Source organism: Neofelis nebulosa, chromosome 7 (genome assembly GCF_028018385.1).
Source record: "Neofelis nebulosa isolate mNeoNeb1 chromosome 7, mNeoNeb1.pri, whole genome shotgun sequence".
NCBI lineage: Eukaryota > Metazoa > Chordata > Mammalia > Carnivora > Felidae > Neofelis > Neofelis nebulosa.
In genome coordinates, this window is record NC_080788.1 from 74,373,073 (window position 1) to 74,385,784 (window position 12,712).

Genomic DNA, 12,712 nt, shown 5'->3' on the forward strand with positions numbered 1-12,712 from the left:
GAGCTGGCAAAGAGGTACAATTGACCTCTTTGCTAGTCCCTCCCTACTCTGATTTGCCGAGGGTTGCGTCGGACTTACCTGTGACAGCTTTGGGGACACTGCTGCACACGTCAGGAGGGATGCCGAACTCCACATCCCCATTCTGAGCTGGCTGTCTACACAACCCTCCCAACCATCTCCTCTTGCCCTTAGTGCTTTGGCCCCGGGAAACACAAGTCTTGTAACAGATTTGTCTTCTTTCACATTCTGCCATATCGTCATTACCTGGTCCCACAGCTCACACGCCTCCCACTGCAAGAGTAAACTTGGAAGATTCTCCTGGGACTCCGTGGGTGCAATACTCAGCCCTCTCTAACCAGAAAGAGAAGGAACTAAGGTCCATTCTCACATTCCAAGGGCTTCCATAATCCCCACACTTCACTTGCCCCATACGTGCTGCCAAAAACATAGCTGGTTATAACATCAAGAGAGCCAGAGTCAGAGGATCTGTGTTCCAGTCTTGAATACTAACTTCGTATCTATCAGTTTGATTCCTCCTCTGTAAAATGGAGAATTGGACTCTTAGGACTTCAAACTCTCACCTTGTGATTTTATTCAAACAAAATAGGTGCCTTCTTGCTGGAGATGCCTGGATGGCTTCCAGCTTCCCTTCCAAGAGGTAGCAAAGGAGCTGGTGGTGCCGCAGCTCAGAAAAGTGGAAGGGAAGCTGGCTTCACTCACTACTACATCTTTCTCCACAGTGGCAAAATTTCATCCCCAGAGAAAAGCCTAATCACAGGACCTAATGTACAAGACCTCTTTGCAGCTGGCCGAAAAGGCCTACGGCCAGGAGTCCAAGAGTGACCATTAAGCTTCCTGAATAGGGAACAAAGTTTTAGGGCGCTTTGAATCTTGCATAAGGGCACAGATCTGAATATGCCTAGGTTTAAGTAAAGTGTGGGAAAGCAGAGGCAGGGGGCAACAGGGTTGGAGCAGGAAAAGGCTATAACTTCACTTTATTTGTATTTCCTCCCACACAAAACCATCAAAACAGGAACAGAGATGGGCAGGGAAAAGGGCTGAAAATTTGTTCAATCCACATGTTCTCAGGGCTATTCCAGGGAGCGCTTGAGGCCGAATGCCTGTTGGAGTAGCTTCAGATCCAGCACTAATTCCTCCCACCCTGGCCTGAAGTCTTCACAGATTGGTGGCTCGAGCCCTGCAATTAATTCTCATCCTTTGCCCACCTTGATGTAAGGCAGGAAAGCAGACTGGAATGCTCCACTCTGATGGGCAAGGAGAATCACAGCCCACAGATGTACTGCACTTTCTGTGCTACAGGAGCAGAACTTGAAGCTGCTTCCAAGGTCTCAACACTTGTAGGCAGGGCTAGAGGCCGATGGTGTATGAGCGGCCTGTGGGGTTATGAATAGCAGAACAGACTGGTGCTGTCACAGCCCACTCATACCACACCTTCTTGGAATTGCTGCACCGCCAGAAACGGACACAGATGGTCTGGCCTTCGCGTACCGTAATGGGCTGCTGTAAGAAGAAAGACAGGGAGGTTCAGGGTGGAGCTAATGAATTGTATGTGGCAATGTACTACTGAGCTAAGTGTGCCGAGAAAAGGATAAAACATGACATTCCAACCCTCATGAAGTTTATTTGAAGTCTTTCAGAATGAATTATCTGAACAATCAGACACTAAACAAATCATCAGAAGTGTGATGAGTGCTATGAACATGCAGAGAACATTGCGCTACAAGAGCACCTAGGAGGCAAGGCGAACCTAGTTCAGGCAGTCAAAGTTATCTGACAAGTGGAATGTTTAAGGGGACCTGGAATATAAGTCAGCTGAGTGAAGAGATGAACAAAGAACTTTCCAGGCAAAGGAGGTGTGAAAGCCTGAGGCAGGAAAGAAGACAGGATATTAGAGAAACCAAAAGAAGGTCCACAGAATCATGATGAGCATTGAGTAATGTACAGAATTGTTGATTATGTTGCACACCTGAAACTAATATAACACTGCTTTGTTAATTATACTTCAATTAAAAAAAAAAAAAAGGTGGTCCATAGGGCTGATGCAATGTAACTAAGGGAACAGTAGCTGAAAAGACAAGCTAAAACTAGATCACACCACGTCTTACAAGGTTAAACCTTTCCCCTGATGGCAGTGGGAGGTCAATGAACGGTATTAAGCAGGACAGAGATATGACAAGATCTGGGCTTTTAAAAGATGACTCTTGCTCAAGGTAGAGACTAGACAGAAGAGGAGCCAGAGGAGATGTGGGGAAGCTAAGGAGACAGGCACCGCAGACATCTCAACATCTACGACAGGGATCCAAGAACATGTGGGAGCAGCAGAACATGGGTCATACTCAAGCATCCTCCTGAGAGCAGGGAAAGGGCAGAACACCAATGGCAAAAGTTACTCCTTAACCCATGGAGTATTAAAGGTGATTCCTACCTTAATAGGGAAGAGGATGGGAAACCATGAGAACATCCCAGGAGAGTGAGTTTCTGGACGGATACCTGTTTGAAAAAATAATGAAAACATTGAGGTCTCTGTGACTCTGCTTTTTGCCTGGGTTGAGGGGCGTGTCTTCTGTGAACAGAGAAACAAGTAATCAAAGATCCCCATTCATTGATTCTTGGGCTCCCTGTGCATCTAAATGAAACATTAACAAAACTGCCCAGGTAACATACTCATGCCCTGCCATCCACTGCCCCAGACACTCACTCAGGGTGATGTCCTGATAAAGCACAGTTTCAAAGTAGCCTGCAAAGCCATGTAGCACTGTGTTCACCTCCACAGGAAACTCCAAGGTGCAATAGCGGTTGTTGTCAATCATAGGATCTGTCAGGGAAGAGTTATGTGGATGACAAGGGGCCAAAAGCTCTAGACAACTTGGTAAAGCAAGAGCAAAAAACAGGATGGGAAGCCTAGACAGAGCAGACCCAGGATAGCAAGAGAAGAAACCAGAAAGGTAAGCTCTCACCCATCCAGTCAGAGGAGAGTCATACGGGAACCCACCTCTGTTGGGATGGCTGAAGGTAAAACAGGGCTGGGGCGCCGACAGCTGGTGGAAGTTGTGCAGCCGTACCACGTAAGGCATCTCAAACTGGGCCTGTCCCGAGAGACCAAGCAAGAGCTGGAGCAGACAGGCAAGACACACCTACTTCCCCGGGAAAAGAAGCCTGAGCCTCAGGGACACAGAAAAGGATAACATTTTCATTTCAACTTTCGCTTTCCCACATCCCCAGCTTCTCCATCACTTCATCTTCTCCAGTGCAAGAAAACAGTTGATGCTAACGTAGAAAAAGAAGATGACTAAAGAGAAAAGAGCTCTCCAGAAGACAGTGGCTCTTTACCTCAGGGTCACGGTCCTTTTCCCGACAGGCGCGGACCTCATTATACAGCTTGGAGGAGGAGATGGGAGCCAGAAAGGAGGTATACTCCCCAGGGATGCTCACACCATCATCTGGAGAGTAGGAGGGTCCTATTAGTTCCCAAGGGATGAAAATGGTGCGTCTAACTGAAGGTTCAAACCCCCTACATCAAAACATACCACATGTGACAACATGGAGCTGTCTAAGCCTGTTTTGTCTAGGTCCTTTCATGAGAAATTCTACTTTGAGGTTAACTTACAGAGACACAGGTTAAAACTGGAAAGAACCTAAGATATTCTAATCTAGTGGTTCTTAACTTCTGTAGGGTCATAAAGAACCTTGATATCTGGATGAAAGCTAAGCCCAAGGTACATACTACATCAGCTCAGGGAATCCACAGACCTCAGACTTAAGAAGGATCTGCTCTAGTCCACTGCTCTCATTTTACAGATGTGAACAGTGAGGTTCAGAGAAGTTACTTCATTTGCTAGGGCACTGACCCAAGTCCAACCCACGTTCCTTTAAACCTTGTCACCTCCTCCTAGGCTGCTGCTGCCTCACTCAACCCGCCCCCGCCCCTCAAACTGCCACAGCCTTCCAAGCTGAGAATCCATTCCCCTTACTCAGCACACCCCAGCCTAGAGGCACCTTTTAAGAAGTGTTGGGCTCCATCCAGGCACTCAGGTGACAGTTCATTGTCAGCAAAGGAGCCCAAAAGCTCACTGACGATGATGTCTGCTTTCTCTGGAGCCACCCATTCCCGCATGTCCGATGAGACTACGGTCACCTGGCTTCCCCATTCTTCAAATTGCCAGTTCTCTAGCCTAAAATAAAGATAATGCAAGTGAGGACACTGGTAAGAAAAACTGGCACTGGAGACAAACTTCCCAGCAAGGAGGTTGCTACTCACGTCACCACGGCATTTGGGTTCTTCTCCACAGCATACAGCTTTATCCTCCGGTCAGCCTGCTTGGCTGCCCTCAGAGAAGCATTTACCAGGGGACCCCGGCCTGCTCCCAACACCATTAGCACCCTAAGAAAGAGGAAGGGTCAAGCTGACTTAGCAGATAGAGAAGAGGTATGCAAATCTCTGGGATTGTGGGCAAGAGCACTCACTGGACATTGGTATCCTTCTCTTCGTCAGGCACTCGATCTAACAGACATTTATAGATGGCCTGGTGGAGGAAGGAGAAAAGACCTCATGGCTATGATCCCATCTTCACCCAGGACATCCCGGCCCTGTACTTGACCCAGACCCACACTATACCTGCTGATATTGAGAGTATTTGATGGGGTCCTTTTCAAACACTTCATATGTCTGAGATTCCAGATTGTCCATCAGTGGCTGACAAATGAGAGGAAAAAGGGAAAATAAGTTAGCCAGTTTCTGGCAAGGGCAACACACCAGAATACCAAAAAATTTCCCACTGCTTCCTGAGCTCTGGTAGGATTTTAGGGCACCTATGGTCAGAGACTCTTCTCCCACACCTCCCTCGTCTCAGAATACTCCAGACCCACCTGGAGTGGGGACTGCAGATAGTCTTCATAGCCCTTGGCAAAGAGTTCGTAAGCATTGGGTGGAGGACGGTTCTGGCTCAAGTATTCCAGGTACTGGAGGTAAGAACAGAACTCCTTCTCTGAGTGGTGGTTGGTGCCTGTGATGATGAACTGCACTTCCAGCTGTGAGAGAAGTCAGACCATCAGGTACAGTCCTCGAACCAAGATTCTGGGATATTGTTATGGCTTATGGCCAAAGAACCCTGGCGTAAAATAAGGCCCAAACGATCAGTCTTCCAGTTCAACAGATATCTCCAAGTATCAACACAACAGCACGAAGCTTCAATAAACTTATAAAGCCCTCTAATGCCATATAAGCATCATCCTGACTCAAACAGCCCCATCGATCCTCACTGTAACATCTTAAGTGAAACCTTCTGCAAAGTTCTCATGAGATTTGGTTCCTTTTGAAATGTTCTGGGGCTCCTAATCCCATTTGCCTCTTTGTTCTCAAGAGCTCCAATTTTGATGAAATCGCTCCCCAGAAACCAGAAAGGAAAAGAATCAGCCTCACAGAAAAAAAAAAAAAAAAAAAAAAAGCACCACACATATGTGAATAAGGCAAGAGGATTAGCTGGAGTATCTTTGGAAACCTTCTACCACCCACCTTGAGGAGCCGGAAGATCAGCCTCTGATGCATCTTAGAAAGAACAGGAAATCCCTTCTTATTGGTCAGGAAAATGCTGGTGGGGAGAATGGCTGCTTTGATGGGCTCCCCAAGCCAACGATCAATGACATGGTTAGATGGGAGGTCGGCCCCAATTTCAAGAGCTACACGAGGGAAAAGAAAGTTAACTACTACTATATAAGAAGGCTTTCCTTGCTTTTTTGTGCAACATCTGTTTACTCCTTAAGAGCAAGGCCTACTGAGACATAAAGTAGCAAAACTGCCCAGCAGCCAAGTATACATGAAACTCCTTTTTTTTTTTTAATGTTGTTTTTTTTTTTATTTGAGACAGGGAAAGACAGAGCATGAACAGGGGAGGGTCAGAGAGAGGGAGACACAGAATCTGAAACAGGCTCCAGGCTCTGAGCTGTCAGCACAGAGCCCGACGCGGGGCTCGAACTCACAGACTGAGAGATCATGACCTGAGCCGAAGTCGGCTGCTTAACCGACTGAGCCACCCAGGCGCCCCTGAAACTCCTGATGCTTTTTTTTTTTTTTTTAACTGTATCCAGCTTTATTAAAGATACTTTTCATAAACAATCGTGGTATTTCAGGCAGAACATGGGCAGACAATGTTAACAGTATACAGCAACTTTCAAACTCCTTTCTTTAATGGACTACCAAAGTCAGAAAGCCATTTCATAAAACCCAATGAAGTCTTCATTTGATGCTCTGAACAGGGAAAAGTTTAAAGAAATTTTAATATTTATTTTTGAGAGACAGAGACAGCACAAGTGGGGGGAGGGGCAGAGAGAGAGGGAGACACAGAACTCGAAGGGGGCTCCAGGCTCTGAGCTGTCAGCACAGAGCCCGAAGTAGGTCCCAAACCCATGAACCGTGAGATCATGACCTAAGTTGAAGCCAGACGCTTAACCGACTGAGCCACTCAAGTGCCTGAAGAAGGAAAAGTTTAGAGTAAGGGTTGACATTTCACATTTAGCATGTTGTTAAACAACTTTTCACAAGCCAACCCTGACTTTGAAATGAAAATGGCAGAATTATCAATCTGATGCTCCACAAGCTAAAAGAGGAACTCTTTTGAGGGATGCCATCTCCATGGTGACCCTGCAAAGTCCAGATTGCCTGACATACTGGGAACCATTTTGACACTCGGGTCAGGTTCCAACAGGTCTCTGGGTTTAAGGAAGTCAAATCTATGTTGAAGGCAGAGAAGGAGAAGAGGACATAACAAATGAATTTTAGTTTTTCCACACCATAAGGTGTCTGTGCCAAGGTGGCTAATGTGTATCATCATCAAGGAATCCCTCCTCCTGGGAACCAAAGAGGAAGTTTCTCAGAACTAGAAGGGAAAGGTATTTTCTCCCCCTTATCAATCTAGCTTCAGAGATATTCAATTAGTGACATTTGTCTTCCCCCTAAATAACAATGAAGTGTTCTGTGTACTAACAACATAGCTTAAAAGAAAAAAAAAAAAAAAAAAAGTAAACCAGGGATGCCTGTGTGGCTCAGTCAGTTAAGCGTCTCTTAATTTCAGATCAGGTCATGATCTCATGGTTCATGAGATTGAGCCCTGCATTGGGCTCTGTACTAACAGCGAGGAGCCTGCTTAGGATTCTCTCTCTCCCTCTGCCCCTCCCCTGCTTGCTCTCTCTCAAATAAATAAATAAACATTAAAAAAAGTAAAAAAATCTTCATTTTAACAAAACTTGATAAAAAAGTATTTCAAGCTGTAAAGTCACCAGAAGTACATAGTTATCAAAAATGCACACATTTCACTTGGCATCTCCAAAAACTCCTAATTCTTTTTTTTTTAATATTTATTTAGTTTTGAGAGAGATATATATAAGAGAGAGGGAGAGTGTGTGCAGGGGAAAGGCAGAGAGAGAGGGAGACAGAGGATCTGAAGTGAGCTCTGTGCTGACAGCAGAGCCCAGTCTCACAAACTATGAGATCATGACCTGAGCCGAAGTCGGATGCTTAACCAACTGAGCCACCCAGGTGCCCCCAAAACTCCTAATTCTTACTTGCAGGAGGTCAGAGAAGGGATACCTATCCCAGTACCCTTGTGGACTTACCCACCGCAATCCTCTTGCTATAGTCACACAAGGTCCGGAAGTTGTGCCACCTGTCGGGGTCAAATACAGAAAAATACAGTCAAATATATATAGCTCACCAATTACCACAGCTCGAGGAGACCTCCCTACAGGCTCCACCCTGTACCTCCCCTTATCCTCCCCTTTGCCCTGGCACGGCAGCAAAAGGAGACATACCACATCCATGTCTTCTCCTCTCCACTGTACTCCTCTGTGTGTGTACTTGGTGCATTCTCAATTATATCATCTCTCAGGTCCTCTGGGGCCACCAAGGGTACCCGCATCCAGAACTGCACATGAACAAGTACTCTATTTAGAACTCTTTGGAACTCACTAGGTCCAGAAAGCTTCCTTCAATTAAAAATATCTTGATCCACAGGGCACCTGGGTGGCTCAGTTAAGCATCCCACTCTTGATTTCGGCTCACAGTTGTGAGATTGAGCTCCGTGTCAGGCTCTGTGTTGACAGTACAGAGCCTGCTTCAGATTCTCTCTCCCTCTCTCTCTGCCCCTTCCCCACTCGTGCTTGCTCTCTCAAAATAAACTTCAAAAAAAGAAAAATCTTGATCCAGCTCACAAGTTAATCCTTTTATGTTTTTCCCAACTTGTGGTTATATGCACATGTACACTTACCTTGTGTATATCCTTATGTAAATACCTGCCTTGTCCTTTATTGCAACTGTAAGTTTCTAGAAATAACTATACATTCTATATATTTTATAACAGTCTGCTTACCACTTTTAGATGCTGGTAGGCAGTACTGACATGTCAGTTCTCCCAAATGCACTCTTTACTCAATGGCTAGGAACAAGAAAATACCTAGCAGACTATCATAACATGCAGCAGAAAGGGAGGCCCTTAGCCATACCATGGAGGAGTGGTGGCCAGTGTGGATGTGGTTGGTCAAAACCCTGGCCAAGTTTGTGTTATCTTCCTGATTTAGGGGCAGCAGGAAAGCTGGAAGACCCAAATATGCCCCAAAATTCAGCTCCTGTAACATGGCCTGGAATGGAGATCAAAAGGAAAAGGTTAAGAGCTAAGAATCCAATTAGCTTTAATTGAATTGTATTAGATTTACTAAGTTATGGGAGAAAAAAAAAAAACTGCTCTTTGCACCCAGCGTGGTTATGAACCTGACCTCTAGACAAATCCATTGAATTGGTGAAACAGTCTTACCGCCTCGGAGTTCCTGCGGATCTTCTCCACTTTTGAGTCTGGACGAATCCATGGAGAAAGCTTTCCCACAATTAGCGTATTCCAGTCTGCACTCCCCCCATCCAAGAAAGACAAAGACTAAATGAGGGTCAGCACTTTACTTGTTCAATTTCTAGTTCTTAACAGGGAATAAAGAGTAGAGATGAGAGATAAAAGACTTTTTCTATCACAGATATGGGATAGCCTGATGCAGAATAGACTACAGCTTTTAGCAGGTAAGCAAGAAAACAAGAGTTATCTGTGTCCCAGGACTAACCAATATATCCAAGTCAGGAAAGGAGGAGAATGAGGGCACTGTTAAAGCAGAAGTTGTTACTGCCTCTAATAATTAAGGGGCATATGGGATGGTCCCTACCCCTTCCTGACAGCAGTAGGTCTGATCGTGTCTGGGGGCCCGGCCGATTCTTAGCAGGTTCCTGAGTGAACTCCCTCTTGAAACGCGGGTGGAAGACAGGCATGCAGAGGAAATCAAACCTACAACCGCGACAGACCCAGAATCGTCATGTAAAGAGAGCAGCAGTGCCCAGAAATCCAAGCAACTGGATTAGGCTATCTCAATTCTGCACAACCCTCTCAGCTGCCATCAGTCACCCGACGGGACTGCTGAGTTCAGCCCACCTTGGGGCAGATCACTTCCGCTGCACTGTGCCTCAATTTCTCCCCAAGACATAGGCATGGAAAAGACAAGGAGAGAAGATAAAAATCCACCCCAAGTGGATTTCTACTCTGCTGTCACCGGTTTTCCAGGATCGTCACATCCAGATTTGCCCCAGTATCGCCCATGCCTTCCCCCTTAAGATTTACCTCTTCTCTCTCTAGCCCCCTAACTCTCCCTCCTACTCTCAGACTGTAATCCCGCTCTCCAGGGCCTTGGAGATCTGTATGTCCCCTTTTCGAGTTTACCTGACAACTCCCCCGACTTTGGGGCTCAGTGACCACACACCTCCAATAAGTTTTTTTTTTTTTTTTCCTTACGCCCCAGAGCCTAAGGCTCTCCACCCACCCGCAAGGAGTAATGGTTTCTCCCGCCCTAATCTTACTCCGACCCCCTCACCCCTGCTTCTCGGGGATGACTAGTCTGTCCCCCCTTCGTCCCCGAGTTCGGAGCCCGCATTCCGCTTGCAGAGGTCTGGGCCCTCACCCCTGCTTGGCCACAGCCCCCAAAGTGTCAGCTATTTCGGGGACGCAATTCAGGTCCCTGCCGCTGGACACGCGGCTCCCACCGGCACCTCCGACCGCCATCGCCGCCATCTTTTCCCTCGCGCTGACCACGCCGGGATTCCTTGATATTAGCAGCCAATCAAAAAGCCAGAAAAAAGCCCCCGGAAGGCGGGATGAGTCGCCCTAACAACCAGAGCGTCTTCCACGGCTTCAGAGCGAGAGGCGGAGGGGTGGGGAGTGGCTCCTCCCGCCAATCCGCGGGCTGCACAGTGGCTTACGGCGTGGCTCCGGAAGATCCACCAATCTCAGGGTCTGGTTCTCGACGAATTTCTATCTCCCAGAATGCTTTGTGCATTCATAGAACTCCGTCAAGGGACTACACGTCCCATGAAACCCTGCAATATAAGCTTGAAGTGTCATCATTGAGGTGAGTGTAATTGTCTCAGGGCCAGTGGCGCAATGGATAACGCGTCTGACTACGGATCAGAAGATTCCAGGTTCGACTCCTGGCTGGCTCGGCGGGACTGAGACTCCTTTATTGCATCGCATGCGACACGGCCTCAAGCAAAATATTTTAAATCTCTCTTCCTTTCCTTACACTCTTAGAAGTTTCCTCTTTTATCTTTTAGCACCTTCGTTTTATAGGTCTTAATTTGACTGAGTTCTGCAGCCATCTTATGTCAGCTTTTTCCGTTACCTAATTCAGAAATGACTCTTGTGTCACTACTTGCTTAGGTCCATCTAAGCAAGAGAATTGAGTTAATGGCTGGTGCTCTTAAAATGGGCTTTGTATGGGCCTTCGTATATTTACAAATAGATTGTGGAAACTCAGCCACTAATTCCTTGTGATTTTATATCTCAACACAAAAGGTAAACACACACACTCACACATTCGTGGTGAGGGATTACAGCGAAGAGGAGTCATGAAGTGCCTGGAGGAGGCCTGGGAAAATATATACACTCTTGTTAGAGGGATGGAAAGAAGCAGAGGAATGAAGCAAGGGAAGACACGGGGAGGAGAAAGGGAATACCTGAAGGCGGGGAGCCCAGAGGTGTTGAGGGCCTGGGAGCAGGGATGGAAAAGAGAACACAGTGCAAAAAGCCCGAAGAAGGAGGCGTTGACAGAACTTAGGGACTGCTTCGCAGGGCGCCAGGAAAGAGGAGTCTGGGTTCTGGCCTCTGTGAGTGAAACAAGAAAGGAGAGAAGCGGGTTCAGGGAGAATCAAAGTTCGGGTTTGGAAGTGCTGAGTTGATTGGGCGCCTAGGGGGCGCTGTGTAATAGAGAGTTGGATGAACAGTGAGTGATCTGATCTGAACCAGAGAAGATTTGGAAATGCCAGAAGAGAGGCAGTGATGAAAGCCACGAGACTGAATGAGATCATCCTGGACCGTTGCGGACAAAGTCCTTGGAAACATGGAAAGGGTGTGGATAGGATAAGCTCTAAAGAGCTCTGGGTGCAATGATAAATGCTCCAGAAGGACAAAAGTCAAAAAGCCAAACAACTAAGAAAAGGCATACAAAAAGCCTCAAGTGGTTGGAAGTGCTTTTGTCCCATCATTACTAGTACACCTACTACAAACTACTACTAGTAGACTTTATTTCTTTGCTTAAGTTTATTTATCTATTTTGAGAAAGAGAGCACAAGCAGGGAAGGGGCAGAGGGTGGGGGGGGGGGGGGGAGAGAATCCCAAGCAGGCTCCACACCATCAATACAGAGCCCCATTTGGGGCTCTGACTCACCAATCATGAGATCATGACCTGGGTAGAGATCAAGATTCGGACCCTTAACCGACTGAGCCACCCAGGCACCCCTAGCACTTTATTTGCTAAAACAGTTTTAGATTTACAGAATGATTGAGCAGATAGTACAGTGAGTTCCCATGTGCCTCCCCAGAGCTCTCTTTGTTATTAAGATCTTCACATGTATGGTATATTTATTATAATTCAGGGACCAATATTGATAAATTATTATTATCAAAGTCCATAGTTTAATCAGATTTCCTTAGTGTTTACCTAATGTCCTCTTTCTGTTACAAGATCCAATCCAGAATACTGTGTTACATATAGTTGTCATGTCTCCTTAGGCTCCTCTGGGCTGTGACAAGTTTCTCAGTTGTTCCTTGTTTTTGATGGCCTTGATAGTTTTGAGAAGTACTGGTCAGGCATACTATAGGATGCCCCTCTGTTGGAATTTAGTTTGTCTGATTGTTTTCTCATGATTAGACTGGGATTATGGGTTTGGGGAGGAAGATCACAGAGGTGAAGTATCATTTTCATAATATATCAATAGTACATACTATCAACATAATTTATGACTGTTGATGTTGACCTTTATCACCTGGCAAGAGTAGTATTTATCAGGTTCCTCCACTGTAAAATTACACTCTCCCCACCCCCTCCCATCCTGTGCTCTTTGGGAGGAAGTTACCACGTGCATCCCACACTCAAGGAGTAGAGAGTTCCGCTGACCCTCCTTTAGGGTGGAGTGTCAACAATATTTATTTGGAATTCTTCCCTGCAGGTGTTATGAGTAGGTGGTTGTCCACAGGAAGTGGGTGAGTGCTCTACCAACATTTTAAGAGGTAAAGAAGAGTTTTCAGGATGCCTGCTTGTTCTCTGCCCCAGCTGTGCCCAACCAAACTCTACATTCAGAGAAGACTTATGAGATATGGTTTCTTCTTTGGAAGCT

At 46.3% G+C, this 12,712-nt stretch overlaps 1 protein-coding gene and 1 non-coding gene across 3 annotated transcripts; one reads left to right on the forward strand and one right to left on the reverse strand.

The window, feature by feature from the left end:
* Positions 1-966: 966 nt before the first annotated feature.
* Positions 967-10,150, reverse strand: PRMT5 (protein arginine methyltransferase 5). Of its 2 annotated transcripts, XM_058738486.1 has the most exons (17): positions 10,003-10,150; positions 9,217-9,335; positions 8,823-8,908; positions 8,515-8,649; positions 7,825-7,937; positions 7,630-7,679; positions 5,534-5,697; positions 4,888-5,049; positions 4,637-4,714; positions 4,486-4,544; positions 4,280-4,402; positions 4,018-4,193; positions 3,352-3,461; positions 3,014-3,107; positions 2,720-2,836; positions 2,447-2,511; positions 967-1,521 (listed from the first exon to the last, which is right to left on the reverse strand). In XM_058738486.1, exons 1-17 carry the CDS (start codon positions 10,110-10,112, stop codon positions 1,369-1,371), a joined length of 1,914 nt encoding a protein of 637 aa, XP_058594469.1. In that variant the 5' UTR covers positions 10,113-10,150; the 3' UTR covers positions 967-1,368. The 2 variants fall into 2 exon arrangements, with proteins under 2 accessions (XP_058594469.1, XP_058594470.1); XM_058738487.1 differs by lacking the exon at positions 9,217-9,335 and having other exon boundaries at positions 10,003-10,117.
* Positions 10,151-10,467: 317 nt separating this feature from the next.
* TRNAR-ACG (transfer RNA arginine (anticodon ACG)) lies at positions 10,468-10,540 on the forward strand. Its single transcript has one exon. It is a non-coding gene; the product is annotated as a tRNA-Arg (tRNA).
* The last annotated feature ends 2,172 nt before the right edge of the window (positions 10,541-12,712 follow it).

Excerpts from the sequence above, each read along its gene's own strand:
- PRMT5 (XM_058738486.1), bottom strand. The coding sequence starts at position 10,112 with ATGGCGGCGATGGCGGTCGGAGGTGCCGGTGGGAGCCGCGTGTCCAGC. Across the intron at positions 8,650-8,822 it reads TCCGCAGGAACTCCGAGGCG|GCCATGTTACAGGAGCTGAA; the intron begins GTAAGACTGTTT and ends TCTCCATTCCAG. Across the intron at positions 2,837-3,013 it reads CTTCAGCCATCCCAACAGAG|ATCCTATGATTGACAACAAC; the intron begins GTGGGTTCCCGT and ends CTTCCCTGACAG.